Raw genomic sequence first — 22745 nt, forward strand, 5'->3', positions numbered from 1 at the left:
AAAAACAAGTTTCTCTTTCAGTGAATTTTGCCTGTCAGCTAAAGCCTTCATATTAACTGCATTTTCCTGGAGAACCAGACCCATGTTTTGGTAAACCTAGCAATGGAATGCAAACATATTGATAAGCATGGATGGACATCTCGCGAGAGGGGCGACGAGAAACAAGTGACCAAGAAACTGACCAACTGTGTATAACATTCCATTCACGTGAATACTTCATATAAAAGTGGGAGATCACAAGGATCTCGTCCCTTCTGCTTATGGCCGACCTTAGGAGAGGATCTTACTGGCCATCCCTGAGAACGGAGGCCTAGTGACAGACTGAATCCAGCTCCGGTTGGCTGCAGAGTCTAATCCAGGACTTTGGGTGCCAGCTCTGCAGTTGCGGAGACTTTCAAGATTGGTTTTGTATATTTTGTATTATTTTCTCTATTCTTATTAGTAGCATTAGTAAAACATCTTTAATTTTTCCAACTCTCTTCTCTCTGTCCTTCTTTCCCTCCCGATCGCCTGTCCTGAGTGGGAAGGGGGGAGAGGGAGGGACAAAAAGGGGGAAGTGGGGGGGAGAGGAGGTTAACAATACATCTGCCAGGGTTTTATTGTCACCCCGCAATCTTAACCCTCGACACCTGCCTACTGTTTACTTTAGGTATCTGAAGCAATCTAGCTTCAGTAACACAGAATTCAGTACTTCCTAAAATCCTCAAGAAACAAAATATATCTGTGCATGCTGGTGTCAAAGAGTGATAAGGATAATGGCTCAAACATAGTGGCAAAACCAGTTCATCCAGCCACAGGATATGGTACATTCAGTATAAGGTGAATTGCAATTTACGTATCAACAAGCTAACAAGCCACAGACAAGGCTGTTCGGCTGATACAGGAGGTAGGGGATGTGCCAGAGGGCACATAGCTCTGCCTTCTGATATACCCAGCATGGCAAAAGGGAAAAGCTGAGACTCTTCAAGATGACCCAAGACTTGTCAATCATTCACAGTCACTCCCCCCTCAGACTTTTCTATCTTGCAATAACACCTCCACAAAAGACCAAAAATTATGCAAGCAGGCAACCCAGAGGGCTATAAAGGCCCACCTTATGCAACCACCACTCTGCACACCAGCCTCATCACATGAACTGAACGAGACACTGGAGGATGTCACACATGGCTGGATCTGAGACTACGAACTCTATCACACATACAGCAGAGCCATAAGGATGGTGAAATTCTTCTCTCTTTTCTTGCTTTCCTATACTTCTATTCTTTTGCTTCCCTTTTTATAAGTAATATAGTGACATAAGATTGACAGCCCCAAATATGCCACAAACTTTTCAGGTTTACCAATGGAACCTACAATAACATAAATTCTTCTGCCACCAAATCACATGCCAATTGGGCCAAGCCACAAAATAAAAGCCTTTTGTTTACAGACCTTAAGTACTGTATGTACAGTTTTCCAGCCAAGGGGACCCATGTACCTGAGTCACTTCTCCCCCCGACTCATACCTCTGGGTGGGATGTGACAGGTGGCACCCATACTCTCAAGGCTTTTTCCCTTTTGCTAACCTCTATTGTTAACTGCAGTCTTCAGTGAAAGCATTAATAAGGTCTCTGCAGGTTGCCTTATTTATTAGTCAGATTATGGCAGCTCTTCAGTAGAGCAAATGCCACTGCCAAGTGTGATCCCTGCAGGTATCTCTGTAAACATTATATATTTAGGTAGTATTTTAAATATTTGCCTTACCTGAGATAAATATCACTAGCCTCTAACATTTGGACAGTGTATCTCCCCATATTTTCATCTGTTTGCATGTGGTGCTTGTCCACATGAACAAATGTTAACTCATTACCTCATTCTTATTTGACATCTGTGGTGGCAGAGACACCCATATTTCTTTGCTTCTTTCAGGTGAACCATCATGTTTATTTCCATTTGATAATTCAGAAGTAGAAAATGTTTTTCTCAGGGAGTCCACTTTAATTCCTTGAATTGTCTTCCCCTCTTTGTCTGCAAGGAGAATCACACCAGATCAGAAAACATAATGAACTATCCAGGAAAAAGAAAACTGTGAATGTCATTAGCTCTAATATTGACTTATTTTACACATTTACTTTTCCTCTCCTGCTCAGAGCTTCCATGTGCATCATATACCTGTATTTTGCAATCTGTATCATAAAAGCCAATACGCAATTTGAACTTCAAGTACACAGAGTATCACCTGCTCCTCAATATTGAAGAATTGTCTCAAAAGCTTACGCAATATACAGAAAACTTGATAAAATAACCTGAGAGCTGAAAACACCCAAAACAAGCAAGACAGTAAGTAAGGTTATATATTAGTTTTTATTTAAAACCTTTGTTTAAATGGTCTCTGATTGCTGCACAAAATGGCATATAACATTTGTGTCTGTGCCTTCATCTGGCACTACAAATGCCAACATGTATGAAGACATGCGATCTGTGCTCACAAAATCACTTGATATCTTAAGCAGTTAAAGGGCACATACTCCTTTACATACCTAACTGATGGTGTACTGAAGAGAACCTGCCAAATTAATGTATACTGTGATTAAGTTGTAAAAGACATACCCATCATTAACCAATTGACATGAGATAAATGCTTTCTGATCACCTGCAAAATGAGGGGATATTTTTCAAGTTTTAGATCCTCTGCATGACAAGAGGGAGACAGAAGATTAAGTGATACATTGTTTGAAGCAGAGTGCTTAGCTTATATTTAACTAATAATTAATAGGTGTATTGTAAGTAAGAAACAGAACAATTATAACTAACATCATCAATTATTTCTTAGTATAGGTGTATTGTATGTCAAAATTTTCAAAAATTGTAATGCATATGTAATAGTTATGTGAATATAAGCAACACACGAGTATCCAGTCGCTGGAGCACTTATGGAGAATGATCCCCAGTGTTCCCCAGCACTGAAAAAAATAAAAGAATGCCCCTTAACAGTGTAATTGACTATGCTGTTAAGTTTATTTCTTCGTTTCAGTACCTCCTTATCAAGCACAAGAAAGACCTCTGATTTTGATCAGAGTACAGTGATGAACTAATAAAAAAATTGAGCAGTTCTTGTATTTTCTAGCTTGGTATCTTGGTATCATCCTGTTTATCCTGACTATCAGCCCAAACATGTGCCCCATGTGTAAATCTCACAACTCTTAGAGCAAATGCCCATGTTGCCTAGTATAGAAGTGAGCCTTGGCAATTCTTGTCAGAGCTGATAGTGATACTGGCTGTGAATCCACCCAGGGCCAGCACTCACAGAGCTCTCGGGTGTTCATGGGCACCACTGCCATAATCTCCACCAGTACAGATGCACTGAAAGGTCCTATAACCTAATCACCATATCCTTAGTTAGTAAAACACCTCATTTGAGCTGATTTCTTTAGGTACTGCTGCTTTCACTGTTTAAAAACTATAGTATGCCCTTGACTTAGCTTACTACCAATTTGATATCTCCCCTATATCAGCAACCTGACTGAGTGGAAAAAATTTGCAAGTAAATACTTTTTAAATTGGGATCAGACTAGCAAACAGCAATACGCTAGTGATATTTCACAGAATCACAGAACGGTTAGGGTTGTAAGGGACCTCTGGAGATCATTTAGTCCAACCCACCTGCTAAAGCAGGTTCACCTAAGGTAGATTGAGCAAGAATGTGTTCAGGTGGGTTTTGAATGTCTCCAGATGTCAAGGTTTGATTGCAGGGTGACAATAGAACCGTGGCAGATGTACTGTTAACTCCCTCTCCCCCACTTCATCCCCTTCCTCTTCTCCCTTCCCAATAAGGACAGGCGATTGGGAGGGAAAGAAGGACAGAGAGAAGAGAGTTGGAAAAATTAAAAGCTAATGCTACTAATAAAAATAGAGACAGCAATTTTTGGATACTTCCCTTGCTGTAGGATGTTTAAAAAATACAGGAAAGGACTTTTGTTTTGTACATGCTCCTCAGGGGAAAGACAAATGATTGTCACTCCCAATATATTTCATGCACTCTCACACACCTGCTTTAGCTTAATGTACAGCAATACTTCTTCAAAACTAACTCAGCTCTTTAATTTCAAAAGTTTAACTGTTATTTTACTGTATCAGTATCTCTCCCTTTTTCCTTAATGGAACATATATATTCTGGTTTTGTGCAGTGTTTATCTGTATCAATATGTCTGTTTCTCTGTTGTGTTTTAGATAGTGCCAGTGTTAGAAAAGGGGCAATGTTTCCTGTTTATACCACACTCACCCCAGCTGATCATTTAAAAATATGTATTATTCTTCCACAGTTCAACAGTGCTGCTTGCTGTATACCTTCTCAATTTGAATATTATAATGCAATTAGTTAAATAACAAAGCAAATGTCCACTTGACCATTTCAGCAGCCTGCCATGAGCAAAATCCTGCTTCTCCCAACAGATGATGATAAAAAATAATCTTTACAAAATTCAGAAAACCATGACAGAAACCTTAGAGCAGATCCTCAGCAGACATTAACTAGCAGAATCCTATTAAGGGAGCTACACATCTTAATGTCTACCAGGGATCAAGTGGTATCTATCACTACCAAGCAATGCCAACATACTAGATCAGATTTCTGGTTCTAACAATAAAGAGGTTGGTTTTTTTTTTTTGGGGGGGGAAGGTTTCACGAAGGCACAGGCTGTACAAATGGTAGTATTTTGCCATCATAACCTGACAGTGTATCAGGATCTAAAAGCTGGAAGACCTTTTCCAGAAGTTTATAAAGGTGGGCCTGCTTCCAATAGCTTCAGAAAAACTACACTATCTTTTGCAGAATGTAAATAGTGTTACATTTCAGAAATTGTGTTTAAGAGAAGGAAGACCTGTAAATTAGACAGTAACTAAGAGGAGAATACTAGCTCAGTGTACAGGAACTCCACACTTCTTTCTGAGTCTTTCCTACACTTTGAACCTTGGTGAAAAGAAACAGAATGTGAGTTGATCACCTAAATAAGCACTGTGTTGGTTACACTTTTTTTTTACAGTTCAAGCAACCACAAATGTGCTTAAATTCATCCTCAGAACTAAGAAACCACATTAAATACATATGTTGGGAGCACTGTAAAAGAGCAGGTGATATACTAATAAATCAGGACAAAACTGATTTTTAAAACCTTCTGTGTACTTCCATTGTAGAAGAATTCAGCACTAGCAGGTAAGTAGATAAACACTATAAGAAACAAGTGAATTCTATACAATTAAAAGCATCTGGCATCTCCATACAAATGACTCCTTTCTCAACAAGTAATATCATAAAAAGATTACAGCAGGTGGGAACAAATTAATAAAATGCTAGAGAGCCCAAGAGCTTCAAAATAGCTCGACTTTGGATATTATAATTAAGGCACTAAGGCAACTTCAAAAAGGCCTGATTTTCTTTTTAAAGGCAAATACCAACTTAATTGAAATCAGGCATTTCTATGTGATTTTATACTGGACACAGAAAAGCACACAATTCTATAGAGAGTTCAGCATTAAACTGGCAGTGAGGTCACTTGACTGCTGTTTCTGGTTGTCCTGATGAGCCACTATACGGCTCTGATCTCCGACATTCTTTGCTTTGTGTCATTTCCACATCTGAAAAAGAGGGCTAAAAGTGTTTCCTCACCTCACTGCAATGACATGAAACTTAGCCAACAGCTGCATTTAGCACACTTCAATGCCTTTCAAGGCAAGGTGATGAGGTTAACAAGAGTTCATTTTGTGTTACTGCTTCTTCTAGTACTACAAAATTTAACCATAGCCAACATGCCACTTAACAGGATGGAATCTGTATCAAACTATCAACAGCAAAATTACTAAATATTTCCCTTTTCTACATTTTAGAAAATCTGAGTTATGCAACAGAATGAAAATACTTTTTTTTCATCTGAAACAATCTTTAGAAATTTTTTACTAATAAAAGCATCACAGAAAAGAACAAAGAATTGCTATTAGGGAAGCGCTATTGTTCCAGAGCTGTCAAAGTTTCTGGGAGTCCAAGTGCCTCTGTCCTTACTTGGTGCTGCCAGTGAGCTACTGTGAAAACGAACACTAGTCATTTCCCCTCTTTATGCCTAATTTTTTTCTGTCTGCACAGTGAAGTACTTTGCATAGCAAATATGATTGAGATCTAAGTACAACACATATCCATAAAACAGATCAGCTATTATTAAAAAATAACCTATTATGTTTGCATCCCTATGTGGTTTTTTTCCTACATTTAGGGACTCTGTATGATATTTGATTTTACACTACATGGAATTAAGGTTATATAGAGATAGCTACCGAATTTATGATCAATAGAAAATTGCAAAATTTTTCTCTCAACCAGTTCTTTTCAATGATCCAGCACAACACATCAATAAAAAGCTCTGAATTGACACTGGTTCGCTATTTCATGCCCTGTTTAAGTTCCCTGTGGATGACAGATTAATTTAATTAGTTTTATTGAACTGCCTAGTTGCTTTTATTGGCAAAACACTCATATGAAGAAGGCTGGAAATTTCTCTTGGGGTTAGAATTGTCCTACTGGCCCATTTTAAAAACTGAAGTGAATTTACTGTCATTTCTTACAATTTTTTGCTATGCTTTCTGCTGTTAAGACTCACATTTGTAAAGTGCATCCACTGACACTTACATAGGAAATTTAAAGTTGTTGTTTTTCCTAAATGTGGTTAACAAAAAAAGGAAGGAGACAGCTACCATCAAATGGACTTTGAACTAAATACATCACTCAGCTTTCACTGGGGAATTAAATTAATTTGATTGCAACACAGAATAAGGCTCTTGCATGCTACCTGGATTTAGAGAAGGGGTCTGCCTACTTTCCAACTTCCGCCACTTGACAGCTTGCTCGGCTCAGAAGCATCAAAATGACTGCACTGAGGCTACAAAGTATATATCCAAGGTTCACTATGCTTAGAGATGGGTCTGATCAAAGCCCTCAGACTTCAACGCACGGCCAAGCAAAATTAAGAGTAGGAATGGACTGAATTTAATTCTAGTGGTCAAATATCCAGGACCATGGAAAAACTATTAATCTAAACTTGGGTTTGGATAAGAAATTCATTCATGGCAGCATTTTCATATGCAGCTGGCTGATCATGGATAACATATTTTTACAAGTGGAAGAGGAGTAATTTGAAATCTAAATGAAAAATGTGAAGCTTGGACCATTTTTTTATTTTTTTAGAAGGTCAAAGGAGATATTTTATGCTCCAGTGAATTTCCAAATCTTCTGCTGAGTTTAGAAAAATGAGCAGATGTTGCTTCTAATTTTGGACATCATCATTCTCTCCACCAGATTTCAAACAGTCTTCCTTAGATTTAAAAGAGCCTCTTGCCTTGTGTGGTACTTTTTTAAAAAAGTGGGGATTTGGTCGATTTCCATGAGATTTTGTCCACACTGGTTCTAGGAAGTGTTTAGTTCTGAAGAGAACATACATTGACAACATCTACAGAAATCTGTGTCATCAGTTCTTTTGTAAATCAAAATTTTATGAGGCTTCTTCAACTGCACAATCAAGAAAACACACTTAAGGGATTTTTTTTTACTTCAAAAACATAGTGGAGTTGTACAACCTTAAAGCAAATGCCAGCTGTTTTATTATCAGATTGTTTCTATACTCAGTGCTAAAATGAACAAACAAAACTAAATATGTAACTTGGCATAAGCATAAGGGGTTCAGTGGTTCTAAGAGCAGCGCAAATTAATGTATTAAAGTAAATGAATAATAAAATGATTCCTCTTACCAACATCTTTGCTTTGGATTTGCACAAGAGGTGGTAATTTCTTTTCCAGATGCTGAAAACTTCTGCAAAGCCTTACAGCAAGCATGAAAGATTTCATCTTTCTGGACCTGTGCTCTAATTACTAAATTATATTCCCATGGGTTCACCAGCTTTGGATGCTGTATATAAGAAAGCTAAGAGACTTACGGGGATCTTAAGCTAGCCCTCCAATGCCCATCCATTACAGAATCAAAGAAAAGGGTTAAAAACTTTTCCAATCACGGAGGGAGTGCTCCCATAGTTTTTAAAATATTATGCATTTGAGATATATAGTCCATGTTCTGTTGGAGTATGTAAGTTTAAAATGCTGAGCTCAGAGTTTTAAAATGACATTTAAGTATGTTTATCTGTGTTCCATTAGATCTAGTAGAAGAGTAGTAAAAGGCTTACTATAGGATTTACTTGTCAATTAGTCTATGAATCCTCATTCTGTCACAGTATCAAGCACACTTCAAAAAAACAGAATCGTTGCTTCAGGAATACTAAAAGCAGGAAGATTAAATTCCTATTTCAAAGATATAATTTATGGTCCAACTAAGTTATAAAGTATCTGTGTGCTACTTAAATCATACACATAGCATGTCAGAATCATAGAATTTTTTTGGTTGGGAAAGACCTTTAAGATCATTGAGTCCAACCACTAACCTAGCACTGTCGAGTCTACTTCTAAACTGCATATCACATGAATTACACAGAATTTAGAAGGACCTTATTTTTACTCCAAATCTTGTTCTACTTGAGCTAAGACAAAGTCTTTTCAGATAACACAAGTAAGAATAAGATCTCTATTATTACTCTATAGAGTAGCCAAAGGTAATATCTCACAATCAGATATAAGAAGACAACATTCTAAAAATGTTATTTTCTTGATTAGGATATTAGCAAACCTTAAAAAGCCAATGAAAGTCAGGAATGCAGAAATTCACTAATACTGTTTGCCATATTTACAGGAATGGAACTATTCTGTCAGCAGAAGACCCTAATATGCTCACAGGGGTTTACTCCAGGCTACATTTATAACCTCAAAGGGTTCTTTTTAGATAGGTCAGAACAGTCAGAGATGCTCAGGTTTTTGTACTCGAGGTACACTCTTTTCAATTTCACTGTGTGTAAATTTAACTAATGAAGAAAAATTAAACATTCATTAGGAAATCAGATTCTTTTGAGATGCTTTCAAGAATAATGTAGAAACTCCAGGAGAAAATAGCTTATCAATCTCAACTAGAGAGCTAGAACAAATTCATGCACCAGTGAAAATCACCTTATATGAATATGGTACCCTGTGAAATAAGTACAATCCAACTATTAACAGTTTTACGTGTGCCTTCTGCTTCCAGTGTTATGACAGTCAAAAATAAACCTATCAGATAGTGAACTTTTTCAAGGAATTCTTTTTAAAGTGCTCCTATATATTTACCCACACAACTGAATGAGCTTGGTTATTCGTGTATACCAATAGCTATCTCCATATCTAACTAAGCAAATTCTGACATGAAGGCTCATAGTACAAAGATTTAATGTGTGGATCAACACGATTATCAGGCCAAATTCAGAAAGGTAATCTAAAAACGGACAGAATATCAGCAGCAAGTGAGGAGCACAGCAGCAGCTACAGAGCAACGGCAGGAGATCTAAACATGGTGAACCAACGTGCACAGCAGCGGCTATAGTAATTGCCAAGGCTGGGCATGGATTGAGGACACAAGAAGGGGATCCCAAGAGAATCACCGTGAAAGCAGCTGATCTCAAGAGAGGGGCTGACGTGGCAGGGGCATTGCCAGGAACAACTGGGGGAGATTTAAATGCCCTCCTAGGGACTGCAGGTGACCAGGAAGACAGTGAACAGGTCCAGCTAACAGGGGTGAAGCAGTTAGTGCAGCAGTGTGCACAGGCAGTTTACACAGACAGGGCAGGGAAGCTCAGCAAGCTCAAGTGATTTACTTCACTTGGTTGTTGCTGGAGCACAAGTCTTAAGAGGAGTGGTTGAGGGAACTGGGGCTGTTCAGTCTGGAGAAAAGGAGGCTGAGGGGAGACCTTATCACTGTCTACAACTACCTGAAAGGAGGTTGAAGCATGGAGGGGGTTGGTCTCTTCTCCCAAGTAGCAAGTGATAGGACAAGAGGAACTGGCCTCAGGTGGCACCAGGGAAGGTTTAGATTGGATATTAGGAAATAATTCTTCACTGAGAGGATGGTGAAGCAGTGGAATGCCTTGCCCGGGGAAATGGCAGAGTCACCATCCCTGAAGGTGTTTAAAAGGTGTTTAGACAAGGTTCTTAGGGACACAGTTTAGTGTTAGAGTTGGGTTATGGTTGGACTCGATGATCCTGAGGGTCTCTTCTAACCAAAATTATTCAATTTGATTTTATTCTAGATTTTACTTGACCCCACAGTAAATATCTAAACTCATATATAAATGTGAAAATTTCTGCAGCTGTGGCGATGAGGAACGATGCATACAGACACACAGACACAGAGTTCTTGTTAGCAGCAAGAGCAGAGCCAGGCTGAGCTGACTTTTATTAACAGTTCTCAATTTATAGGTTTACAGATATGGACCTGGACTAAGAGGTAAGACAGGATGTTTTTTCAAAAAATGTTATCCCAAACATACCACACTCGTGACTGTTTTCAGTCATGTTCCCATGCATATCTCGTGGGCGGCATTCTGACCCACTCATTGACATGCCCAGGCCCAACATTCACACATCATACATATGGAGGTGGTTTTCCAACCCTAGATACCATTCTCACTGGCCTGGGCTATCACTCCTTACACTCATAAAAACATACTTCTGTATAACCTGTCCCAAGGCCCTTTAGCTGGAGCCGCACATCCTGCCATTCCCACATGCAGCCTATTAGCAGACAGTCTTTACTAAGCTATCAAATTACTATTTTCCAAATACAAAATTAATAAACTAATAATTTGATATTTTATAAAGTATCTTGCACTGTTCTGATGCTAAAATGCCTTGTGCTTTGAGTGGAATTTTTGCAGGTCATTAGTTCATAACGCAAACCAATATCTTTGGGTATTTTTAAAGGAAAATGAAGGTAGGAGGAAAACAAGCTGAGCTGTTTTGTTTACACTAGCATAGGAAACTGCATTTCTAAGCATTTCATTCAGCTAAAGCTCTGCTTTTTATACAGTTTTAGTGGCAGATGCCATAGTGACAATGAAAGTGACTGAAATACACACTGAGGCTTTTTGCAAGTAGCATCATGACATGCAGTATGCTTCTAAGATAGGAGCTATCCCTAGTGTATCAATCATACATAAAGACTAAGAACCTAATTTTCAATCCTCCTATCTCATCCTTCAGTGTCTCCTTTCTCTTCCATTTTTTATTGGGAGGAGACAGAAGGTTGCCACAAGATTACTTCTATGGCAGCTTCGACTCCCCACTGGTTTTCTCTGCTCAGTGCCTGTGACTGACACTTAGTTCTGCCTCAAGCACAAGGACAGGATAGACTTCTGAATGCCAATGAATGGAGCATGCCACATGCTGTAATTGAAAAATACAGTTCTTTTGCAATAAGATGAGGACATCATTTTTAGTGCAAAGCTGTGGTGAAGAGAATTGTGAGTAATATGCAGCTCACAGTTATTTTTATAATACCTTACTTAACATGGCCAAAAGCAATGAACCTGAGCTACAGAATTTGGATCCAGATCTGAACTGCCTGTAATTCAGCAATGGTCAGATCAAGGTTAAGCCCCACCTTTTATTTATCTGCAAAGTATGAGACTGTTTCAGTGTAATTGTCCTAACCTGATGTCCTGATGTGCCTTCATCCTTGTTATCTGTTAGCTTGACACACATAACAGCATAACACAAAGAGCCAGTATTAGTAAATCTGTGGAAGTATCCAAATTGCACACCTGTAATTTTAGGCCATCTCATACTATTAAGCACTTTCCTTAGCCGCCTCTTCTTTTATGGGAACTTCTCTAGCAAAATAATGCAGAACATCCTTAGGAAAAGCCCATCGTTCCGAATACCGCACACTCCCCCACATCCCTAAGGCAAGCAAAACATGGTTAAACACCTGACCTACCTTAGCAGTCTGTGAACCAAGCTAAGGAAAGTCATCCTCAGGGATCCTACTGCTTATAGGAGAAACAAAAGTATCAAAAGGATTTTCCTAAGCTCACAAAGCACATAAGTAGCAGAACAACACTAAAATACTACTGCTCTTCTTTTTACCTTCCCTTCTGGCTGCAATTTCTAATGGGAGATTTGGGGAATTACATACCTTTCAAAAGATAAGTGAATGTATTTAGAAACTCTTCATATGACTGCTCATGGCTATCACTAAATTGATCAAGGATGCTGTTGTTTGACAGTTGTTCTCCCATGATCCACAACTTGACAGTCGAACAGGTATATCTGCCTTAGTAGGCCGCTTCTGCAATAGAAAGAAGAGAGTCCTATGTACCTGTAGGCAGAAAACAAATTAACCAACGAGTCCCTAATTCACACAGATGAGCACCAGAATGTAAATTTTTTCTTCTCTTCTTGTGAAGTTCTGATATTGTCAGTGGGACTCCACACAACATTTCCCCCAAAATTCAAGTGAACATAGTCATTTTAAGTGCAAAGGGAGAGACTATAATCACCTCTGCCTGAAATGTATGTCCTCAGGTAATACAGCCCAGCCTCTCTCAGTGGTGTTCACTCCCCTTTAGTCTTAGGACCCCTATCGTCTTTGCAGAAACAGTAACACCATTCGTGTGCTTGATTTAAGAACTGGGACACCTGTACATTCAAAACTTGGACTGAATCCATCATTCTGCAGGTGCGCTGTTCACTGTGTCATCAAAGCCACTAGACCCAGATTTTGGAGGGCATGTTAAATCATTATGTGTGTTTACGCTGAGCCAATACACAGTATGGAGAGGGTATGATGGAGCTGGGCAGTCATGTAGAAGGTGAGCACCACCCCTGAGAAGGGAACAAATGTGGAGAGCTGAGAGAACCCCACCAAAGCTTTTCTGGACCTGAAAGCTCCACTCTTCAGTCACATAGCAACAGTCTTCCAGCCCATCTTCATCACTTCACCAGACTCTAGGGGAAGTAATGGCCCTGAAGCAGCTCTTGGTGAAGTATGCTTAAGTTAATCCTGACCCTCACTTATAAAAGCTGTGTAAATACATTTTAACAGCTGTGTGATGCCAAATAATTAATAGTATTACTAATTTTTTGTACACATAGGACCAGACTACTATAAGCAGAAAAGCACAGATGAGGACATAGACACATGTAACGGCCACATTGTCCCACACGGTGGCAACTTCACTAAAAAATAACCAGTTTACATACATAAACGTGATAAAGATACAAGAATATATGATACATTAAGTGCCTGATTTTCACGTGTTCCCATGTTTCTTCTCTTGACTTACCACAGCATGAAAAAATGCCTTTTTGGAATGAAAACTTAATTCTTCGGCAAAACTTCCAATCACCTACACTAAGGAAAGGCTGCAAATCTAATTTTTAAGTTAAATAAGATTGAACAAAAATTATTTAGAGCCCAGCAAGAAAACAGTGCATGATTTCTAATGCCAAGGTATAAATTTGTTGGATTGCCAGCTTGTAAAGAAGACTAATGTTCCAAAGATGTGTTTACATGCAAGCCCACATGACCTAAAGTTGAAGTTTTCTAAAGTTTTACAAAAAAAAAACGAACCAGTATTAATGTTTCTGTGGACAGACCAAGCAGAATGTAATTCACCAGACTCCCAGAGTGGTTTATGCAAATTACAGTAGTTTCAGAGGCACGCAATGCCTTCTACTCCTCATTATTGTTCAGTCATTACAGTCGTTATTTGAGGTAAACTTCATTATATGAAAGTCTGGAGTGATTTGTAAGGCTAGTGCAAAGGAAAAAAATGCATATATTTAATCAAGAAAATGGCAATAACCATTTTGGTTTTCTTTGGCATCTGGCATCTAGGATCTCAAAGTCCTTTATAAAAACTAATGAAATAAACTTCACAATAGTCCCATGAGGAAGAGCAAGCAAATATTATACCAAATAACAGATCAAAAAACTGAGTCAGCAAGAGCTTAAGTGACATAAACAAACCAGAGAAGGGCTGGCAATAAAGCTTAGATTTTTTTTACTCTAAAATGCTCTAGAAAGCTAGAAAATTGATAAGCAATTTGGGTAAACAATTGTATCTTTACCCAAGCTGAATGGCAGCTTTCTCAGTGAATGCCATGTTCTACAGCCACCAGGCCATCTGTCTAAGATTAAGCATCCAGACCAGGTGTTAGCAAAATGGTATAGCTCAATTCTCACTCTGCTCTGCAGCCTCTGCTCCCTACAGAACCTGGGAAACTTCAGATTTTAATATCCTCTACCTGTTAAGCTGTAAGCAAGCAATAGACTTCGGATAAACACCAGCTTTTGACTCATCACAGTTAGCTAGGAAATGCCGTTGTGAATTCAACTTAACAAAGTTTTAGCCAAACTCTGATCATAAAATCCTGAACATCACCCTCATGAAAAAGCAAGCACTGGATGCTATTAGAATATAATCTAACATTTAATACCTGAAATCTCCTGATGTATGGAGAGTAGGAAGTTATCCTTAAAGGTTTTAAACATGTATGTCACTGAGCCTATATATTTTCATCTAGCATGCACTTCAATATGTATGCATTGGGAGAAGCATCATCAAAACAGTATCACTCTTAAAAAAAAACCAGAGTTTTATGGTGCATTTTTAAATGCTTTATTGTGTTTCTTTTAAATATAACACAGGCAAAGAAAGAAAAATCAAGATTCTGAATTTTAAATGGAAGCAACAATAAGCTAATCCTTTCTACAAATTCACTAAAACCTCACATAATTTTATTTTTCTGCAAAAAAAAAAAACTTCCCTAGTGTTTCTGGAATAAGTTAAAGTCAGGTGTCCACACTATGAATTTGCTCTCCTAAAAGTCATTCTCAATAAAAACAGGGATACTCAGAGGTTCATGGAAAACGTCACTAGATACAGCTGTTGTCAAGATTTTATAACTACTGTCTGCACAAATCAGATTGAACACAAATACATTATTTTTACATATCATCCTCTGTTACTGCTGGACAATGCTTTATCTTTTTTCGCTATAGAGCTAGCACAGTAACCACACATGTCACACGACACCATAGGTCTCAGGGTGTTGTCCAGTCTCTTCTTGAATGCTGTCACGCTTGGGGCCATGACGACCTCCCTGGGGAGCCTGTTCCAGTGCTCCACCGCCCTCTGGGTGAAGAACCTTTTCCTAATGTCCAACCTAACCCTCTCCTGGCACATCTTCCTTCCATTCCCTTGGGTCCTATCACTGGCCGCCACAGAGAAGAGAACGACGCCTGCCCCTCCTCCTTCCCTTATGAGGAAGCTGTAGACAGCAATGAGGTCTCCCTTCAGTCTCCTCTTCTCCAGGCTGAACAAACCAAGTGACTTTAGCCACTCCTCATACAGCTTCCCCTTTAAACCCTTCAACAAATTTGTGGCCCCCTTCTGGGCACTCCAGTAGCTTTATATCCTTTTTATAGTGTGGTGTCCAAAACTGCACACAGTACTCCCTGTGAGGTCGTACCAGAGCAGAACAGGGCGGGACAATCACCTCTCTCATCAGTGTTCAAGGTGCAGAGGCATGCAAATCTGGAACTCAAGCCTGTCCTTAATAAATGTTTGTGGCTAGCTATGGACTGTCCACTATCCCAGGATGGCACTTCAAAAGTGGGCCAAGTAAAAGAAGTGATTCTGGGAGTTCCTGCCCCAAGAAAGACATAAAACATTTTCAGTGGGGCAGCACAGGAATGTTACCCACCTTCCAGAACACAGACAACTGTTTCCTTCTTGTCTAGACAGCTGCAAAACTACAGTTGCAAAAGAAAGCCCTCCCTGCTCTACTGTCCTGCTCTACTTCTCTCCCTCCTCCTCCCCACTACCCACCACCTGCAGGGAGGTAGAGCTCCCGGAGTAAACCTGATGGCAGCAAGCTCTGGCCACAAGCAGGTGTGGGTCAACTGAACTATGGGAACAAACTAAAAGAACAAGTTCCAATTACAAAGGACAAAAACTTTCAGATGAGGTTTCTTGCAGCATCTCTCAATTCAATGTAATCTGCAACAGCTAATTCTGTTTAAATCAATTGGATGTTTGCCACTGCCTTCAACAGGAGGCCTTAAGGGCATCAGCAATTTGTGTGAATGGGAGCTGCATTTGGTTGCATAAATGCATTACTGAGCCTCAGAGACAACCTTTGCAATGGTCAAAAACATGTGCCTCTTGTGCCTAGCTTCTATGAGCTTTTAAGGGAAATATATATATATATATATATAAAAGGGCTCTAATTGCAAGCAAGCACACTGATCCAGTTTGATTTCAGAGCTATTATGGCAGTCCTATACATGATAGAGTTTTTTTTAACAAATTTCCAATGGCTTAAACAACACTGCTCCCTCTAAAGGGCACCTGAAGGCCTATGACAGGAGTAGCCACTGCACACTGGAGTGCAATTGTCCTGGATTTGATAGTCAAAGCACTGCTGGATTCAATCAACTGTTTTAGATGAGGACTCCAAATAAAGCCCTGTCCCTCACATGTTAAATACTGTTTACTGATGTTTTTAGATGAGACAGAAAATTGAAAACATACTGCCTATGTCAATGTTATTAAAATAAAAATTGTGAAGGATAGTCTATTTATTCATTTTTGCACGGGTTGTCTGCCAAATAAATTCAGGATGCAAATCCTAGATATTCTTGCTATGACCTGCACAGTTCTGAACATGATTTTCCCACCTCGTAGACAGATTATTTTGAAGCTACTTCCTGCACCTCCTCCGAAGCAGTTTGTCCCTGACAGTTACAGAAGACCAGCTTGGACAGGCCATGTTCTCATCCAAAACTGACATGCTGTTGCCAACAAACTTTAATTTCTCCATCTTCTCAGCCACAGTAATTGGAAAAAGAATTTCTAAAGATAAAGCATGTCAATTGGCAGAAGGAGAATAAAATGAATGTAAAATATTAAATAAGACACAATTCACGGTTGGATTTTTTCACTTAAATATTTGTGTCTCCTTTGCCAGTAGATCTTTGATCACAGACCCAAACAAGAATCAGCCTGTGTCAAGCACGCAGATAAGAAGCTGTCAAACATTGTCTAGGCGCGACTGAAAACAGAAATAAATGTGATCTGAATGCCCTTAAATTTGGGTGAAGTCAAGTTCTTCAGCATTCAACTCTGTAGTAGAGTCTACTTTCATCTTTCTTTCAGAAGTAATAGGCCCATATGGATGCTACAGGGCACAGCTCCTTAGAGCTGCTGTATTTCACATGAGAAACATCACCACATCCTATCTGCATTACAGTTATTCAAGGTCTCAAGACAATTTTCACAAACATTCAGTATGTTTGCTTTGCTATACGAATCAAACTTCTATTCTCACAGCAGTTTGAAATGGAAGATGAGGTATTTCCAAGATACTGTGCAGCAGATGTTGTAACTCAGGAGTGGGTAAAGTAGCTCCAGGAAAACAAAAGAAGTGAGATTGTTTTCCAGGTTTTTCTGTTTATTTGCTGTGCTATGTTGTGGAAGTGGCTTATACTCTCATGTCCCAGCACTGCTAGTTGTTGAAAGGATATATGTTCCCAGAGGACTTTCCAGAGTCTAATTTTTTTTGTTTTGAGAAAAGCACTGTGAAACTGATGAAAAAAGCCACAGAAGGATACAAAGTTTTTTAGTCTTTTAAGGTCTAATCAGAAGGCCACTGAAGTAGCAAAAAATACATCCATAATGACTTCAGTGGACCTCAAATTGGACTTTTAGTCAGCCCTCACTCACTGAGTTGCATGCATTTGTCTTTTCCGCTGCTCTGTTTCAATGTCATGACCTACTTGCAGGGGAGCATTCCTGGGGAGAGCAACAGTACGCCTATCAGCAGGAGTTGTTTTCTTTCACTAGCAATTGTAATTATTTTTCTTTCAACTCAAAAATTACTTTAGATTACATTTTTATATTCCAATAGCACTAAAAAATTCAAAAAAAATAATGAGCTGGACAGGTTTAGCAATGTGAAAAATAAACTATAAAGGAGCATACACTGCAGACATTCAAAATCTAACTAACATCTACTGTTATTCTGGTCTGGTTCTACTACAAAGAGTTAAACCTTCTGGAGGCTGGTGGGTTTCTTGTTGTGCCATCTGAAGAAAGGAAAAAGAAAAAAAAAAAAAAACAAACCAAAATAAAACAAAAAACAACCGTCACAGTCAGTTAGCCACAGTAGACTGAGTTCTCAGGAGCACATCTGCAAATTAAGAAGATAGGTTCCCCTCCATCAAGCTGTCTCTCCATGCTACAAGCACCCTGTGCTGTCAGAGAAGATTCCCCAAAGTGCTCACATTTGAATCCCACTTACATAGAAAGATTTCAGAGGAGACGCAAAAAGGCCCTATCAGCCAGGTACGTCTAACTTATTGTTTTGCCCAAAGCAAACTTGGTTGATACACTTAGTGAATGTTTTGAGAAATACTGTAGAAAGATTTCCTTCCTTAAGCCTATTTACAGAGGACTTCAAAGCTCTGTGGGTATCTGGACATGATTTTGATTGTGAAGAATTTCGGAACAGCCAGCACTTGCTTTTCAGGGGTATGCTTTTTCATTTTGCAAAGGGAGAGACTTCAGATCAGATAGAGAAAAAAAAACAATATACAATATTGCAGAATAAATTTAAATTTAATTCTAACATAGATATCTGTGTTCATGCCAAGTTAAAAATAACTGCAAACTAATGACAGAATTTAATGATCAGCAATGAGCATTTATCAACTAAGATTACATGCTGTTCTGAAATCCATTCTCTCAGTGTCCCATCAGTGCTGTTTGCTACAGTTCATAGGATCAAATAATTCATTATTTGGTAGTGTTTACATTACTGTGGAATTATTATGAATATGGTATTTTTTTAATGCAGAAAAATATTAATATGAAATGTCACACTAAACAACAATACTAATTACTCCTTGTTCTCCTATTTAAAATGTATTTGCTGCCTAACTGGGTGACAGGCACAGCACATAGGTGAACAATTACTACAGAGGGTCAATGAGAACAATAAGTAGTAAACACAGTTTGGGAGTGACTTAGTGCCTAAATATACTAACCTAGTGACATTTTACAAACCATAGAGTTACTAGGACCTAGGACACAGGACCTATGGGAGACGTGCTGCCTTCTATAGCAGAAGCTAGAAGACAAGAAGAATATACAAAGGCATATGAAATGTTGCTTGATACTAGGCACCTGAATCCTACTCCTTGTTTCTAAAATACATTCATCCTATATTCCTCAGTGAACATTTAATACAGTTTCTGAAGTAATACTCCACATACAAAATTGTAACTATGTCCCAATCTATTTCCATAATATGCACATTTCAAATTACATTAGCTGGTGCTCTTAAAAAGAACCTTCTTTCTTCATTTGATCTTTCTGTAAATAAATCTCTCAACGAATCTATCTAAATCTGAATTCCTTGTAATCTCGTGTTGCCATACACTTATTATCTGAAAAAAAAGGCTCGAAATCATAAGTTTCAGACAAGAATATTAGTTTTTTTTCTGTTAGCTTAGTTCTAGCTCAGACCTCTACAGTTCACTTCTGAAAAACAGGGGTTATAAAAGTAATGCTGAGATTCTCACTTATTTGTATAATCCTTGGAGCCAAATATGATGAAGCATGACTAAAGCCACCACAACTGGTAATTGTTTATGTAATTCCACCCTTCTCTATTTATCTATCTTTACTTCTCATAGTGTCTTTTCCCCTCATCTTGTGCTGCACCACAGTAAAGGCATTTACTCTTTCCCTCCACAGTGGCACTAATGCTAATCTGACTTCACAGTGACATGGTTTTGAGCATAAAGCCGCAAAAAAACTTCAAACTTTTTGGTTATAAGGTTAGATTTCAACCTTTTAGACTCCCTGAAGCTGCTCAGGGTCAGATGAGCATTGGCCCAAAGGAATCAGTGGTGTTGGAAGAATAATGGTGGAGGTCAGCATAGTTAAAGATCAGCCACACTGTATTAACACACCATAATTAGCATGAAACAATCTCAAAAGCCAGAGCAATTCTAGCAAGTGCCTAAGGAGCTACTTCTGTCAGAGAATCTAAGATAAATATTCTGTTACTTAATTAACTGCTTGCTTAAGTAAAGTTCAAGAAATATTAAGGGATGACAAGAAGTAAATGTGTTTAAGTGTGTTTAAATGTGTTTAACCAGTAAGTTCTGTGTGTCTATCAGTCTCACAGACTCATTTTCATTGGTCTTTTCTCCACTCTGTATCTACAACAGTCTCTCCAGATAGAGTACTCTTCAGAACTGAGTACTGCTTGATATTTGGGAAATAGTTTGTGACATTGTGGACACTAACAGTTGTCGTATTTGGAGATTCTTGAGGTATATGTAGGAATATAAGATGAATACTAGCATTTCAGTTAAACTGTTAGCCATTTTTAATAGTCTTGTTAAGACTTCAAATATAAACAAGTAGTCAAATGTAAAACACTAATGCTACAATCTGGAACACTAACTTAAGAGGTGTGCTTATGGTATCTTCAGTACGGAAGACACATTACTTTTCTAAAGATCCTGTAAAAAGAAAGATGCTAAGTAACCACACAATATGAAAGAAGAGACAAAGGAGATCTAATGCAGTAAAACAAACTTAGTGCAAGCTCCTCTAATGACAGCATTTTTGAGTAGCTATAAGAAACAAGCAGCAGAGATTCCTGTATAGTGTATCACCTGAAGGTAAAATGACGTTGCAAATATTTCTCATGCAGATAATAAGAACAAAAACTGTTGCGTATACTGACATGCTCAGAACAGGGTTCGCTCACTTATTTAACTCATAACTGAACTTCACCTACAGTGCAGTGCTTCTGAAAAGGCATCTAAATACAGAAAAAAATAGCATGTTCTGGGCAGAGGCATTAGGACTGGCTATACAGTGAACAGAACTTGACCATGACCTTTGCATGAATCCACAGCATGCGAAAAGACAGCTATTCCATGGATTATTTTTAAAATAGACTCAGCAGTGGCTATGCCTACTCTGCCCAAATCCTCTGGCCTAAGCACATATGACCAGGCTCACCTACCTTTGAAAGCTTTTAATGGCAAATCCATATTTTAGCAGAGCAGTTTGCATACCAGAAAGTGGAGCAGGCAGACAGTACAAGAATGTGGTACAGCAGTTCCTATGGTGCATGAGAACACCAGCCAAGAGCAATTTCATGTAGCCAGTGTCACCAGTCCCCAGGATTTTACAGTGACTCTCACTGTACATTATCTTGTTCCAGAGTCCACAGGTTTTGATGTCATATAACTAGAAGATACCAATCCTTCCTTAAAAAAGAAACCCTATGTGTCTTGTTTTTGTTGTTATAGGAAATGCAAAGCAGAAGCAAGGAAAATATGACTCCAAAAGATTTAAAAGCAAGGAATTATATTTTTAAATGTAGAGGTTTCATTTTTTTTCAAATATTGTATTTGAAACCTAGTCACATCTTTAAATTTTGGGGATTTGGCAAAGCCTGGGACAGTGAACTTGGATATTTACTAAAAGGCACAACTCTGCAGTCATCAAAGGGCAGTGCCAGGGAACCAAGCAGTTGTCTATGCTCTCCAAATCTCTTTTCAGTGTAATTATCCAGGCTGACTGCACAAAATCTTTTAGATTTTTGAACAAACAGGTAAAAAAGTAGAGGATATCTGTTGAAACCTACTCACAAAAGCATCAGCAAACAGGAAACATCAAAGATAGAGAATTTGATCACACTATAAAAACAGCTGGCAGCAAGACTCCCAAGTCACACAATAAACCCAAGCAGTGAGCTCTGCAGCACCAGTGTGTGAGATTCACCCCAGCACTAACAGCTCCTACCTCTGCTGCTTCAGCCATACATACATGGTTAGAAATACAGCTGGCATCGACTGCTCCTAAGTGTCTTCAACAAATTTGATGTTTTCCTTGTAAGCCTGCAAAACGTTCAACTTAAGTTTGCATTCAGCTACTTCAGCTCACTGACTACGGAGCACGACGGCGTGTTCCCGGCTAGAAGCCGGGCTCGGGGGCCTGGATGGGAGGGGAACTGCCCATCCTTCCCACAAGTAGGGTGCCGTTCGCGGGGAGCAAGTGAGCCCCTCAGGCAGGCGCCTCCAAGGACGGAGCGAGGCGCAGGCAAGTGGCTGCCTCCCGGCAGGCCCCCAGGGGCCGTGGGATCCGCGCCCCTTCTCCGCAGATCCCACCATGCGTGCTGAGGCGGACTGCGGCCCCCGGGCGGCTACAGAGCACCAGGCCGGCAACCCCGGACGGCCCAGCCGCCTCGGGGCGAGAAACGGGCAGGAAACATCCTGCCTTGTGTCAACCCCGGCGCTGATCCCTCCGCTCCCGGGCGCCTGGGAGCCGAATCCCATCGCCAGTAGACTCGCCTGATGGCAGCCCCGGCCCCATAGCTGCACTCACCCGCAGCCTGCCCGCTAATCCCTCCACTCCCGCCTCCTCACGCCGGAGCGATGTCCAGGAAACTCCTCACCGCGCCGGGCCAGGCCGGGCCGACGCACCCAGCGCGAACTACGGGCCCCAGCAGGCGGCGGGGCCGCCGTTTCCATGGGAGCTGCTGGGCCCGGAGCTGGGAGGTCGCCCCAGCGCAGACTCAAATGTTCAGGTTTTACTGGCTAAGAGGCAAAAATTCGTACAAAATCCCGCGGCACTGGTACACAGCTCTTGCTTGATTCACGTCTTGAGCTGCAGAGAAGTATCTCTTTTTGGGTCTCAAAGTGTGAACTGAAATACAACTTTAATACGATTTGTTCAAGTACTGTTAGCAACTCTCATAAGGTCTAAAGCATGTTTCA

At 39.6% G+C, this 22745-nt stretch overlaps 1 protein-coding gene across 6 annotated transcripts in view; it reads right to left on the reverse strand.

The window, feature by feature from the left end:
- The window catches only part of IFTAP (intraflagellar transport associated protein), a 65998-nt gene extending 43558 nt beyond the window's left edge, over nucleotides 1-22440 (reverse strand). For 5 of the 6 annotated variants that reach the window (XM_082058696.1, XM_082058698.1, XM_082058697.1 and 2 more), the window contains exons 1-3: nucleotides 22354-22440; nucleotides 12069-12221; nucleotides 1850-2007 (exon numbers count right to left, since the gene is read on the reverse strand). In XM_082058696.1, coding sequence (XP_081914822.1) covers nucleotides 1850-2007; nucleotides 12069-12171 — 261 coding nt within the window. In that variant the 5' untranslated portion in view covers nucleotides 12172-12221; nucleotides 22354-22440. Of the gene's footprint in view, nucleotides 1-1849; nucleotides 2008-12068; nucleotides 12222-21795; nucleotides 21867-22353 lie in introns of all 6 variants that reach the window. The other variant, XM_082058695.1, reaches the window with a different exon arrangement.
- Nucleotides 22441-22745: the final 305 nt, after the last annotated feature.

The sequence above is a fragment of the Streptopelia decaocto genome (assembly GCF_964273445.1).
Source record: "Streptopelia decaocto genome assembly, chromosome: 7".
In the NCBI taxonomy this organism is placed as follows: Eukaryota; Metazoa; Chordata; class Aves; order Columbiformes; family Columbidae; genus Streptopelia; species Streptopelia decaocto.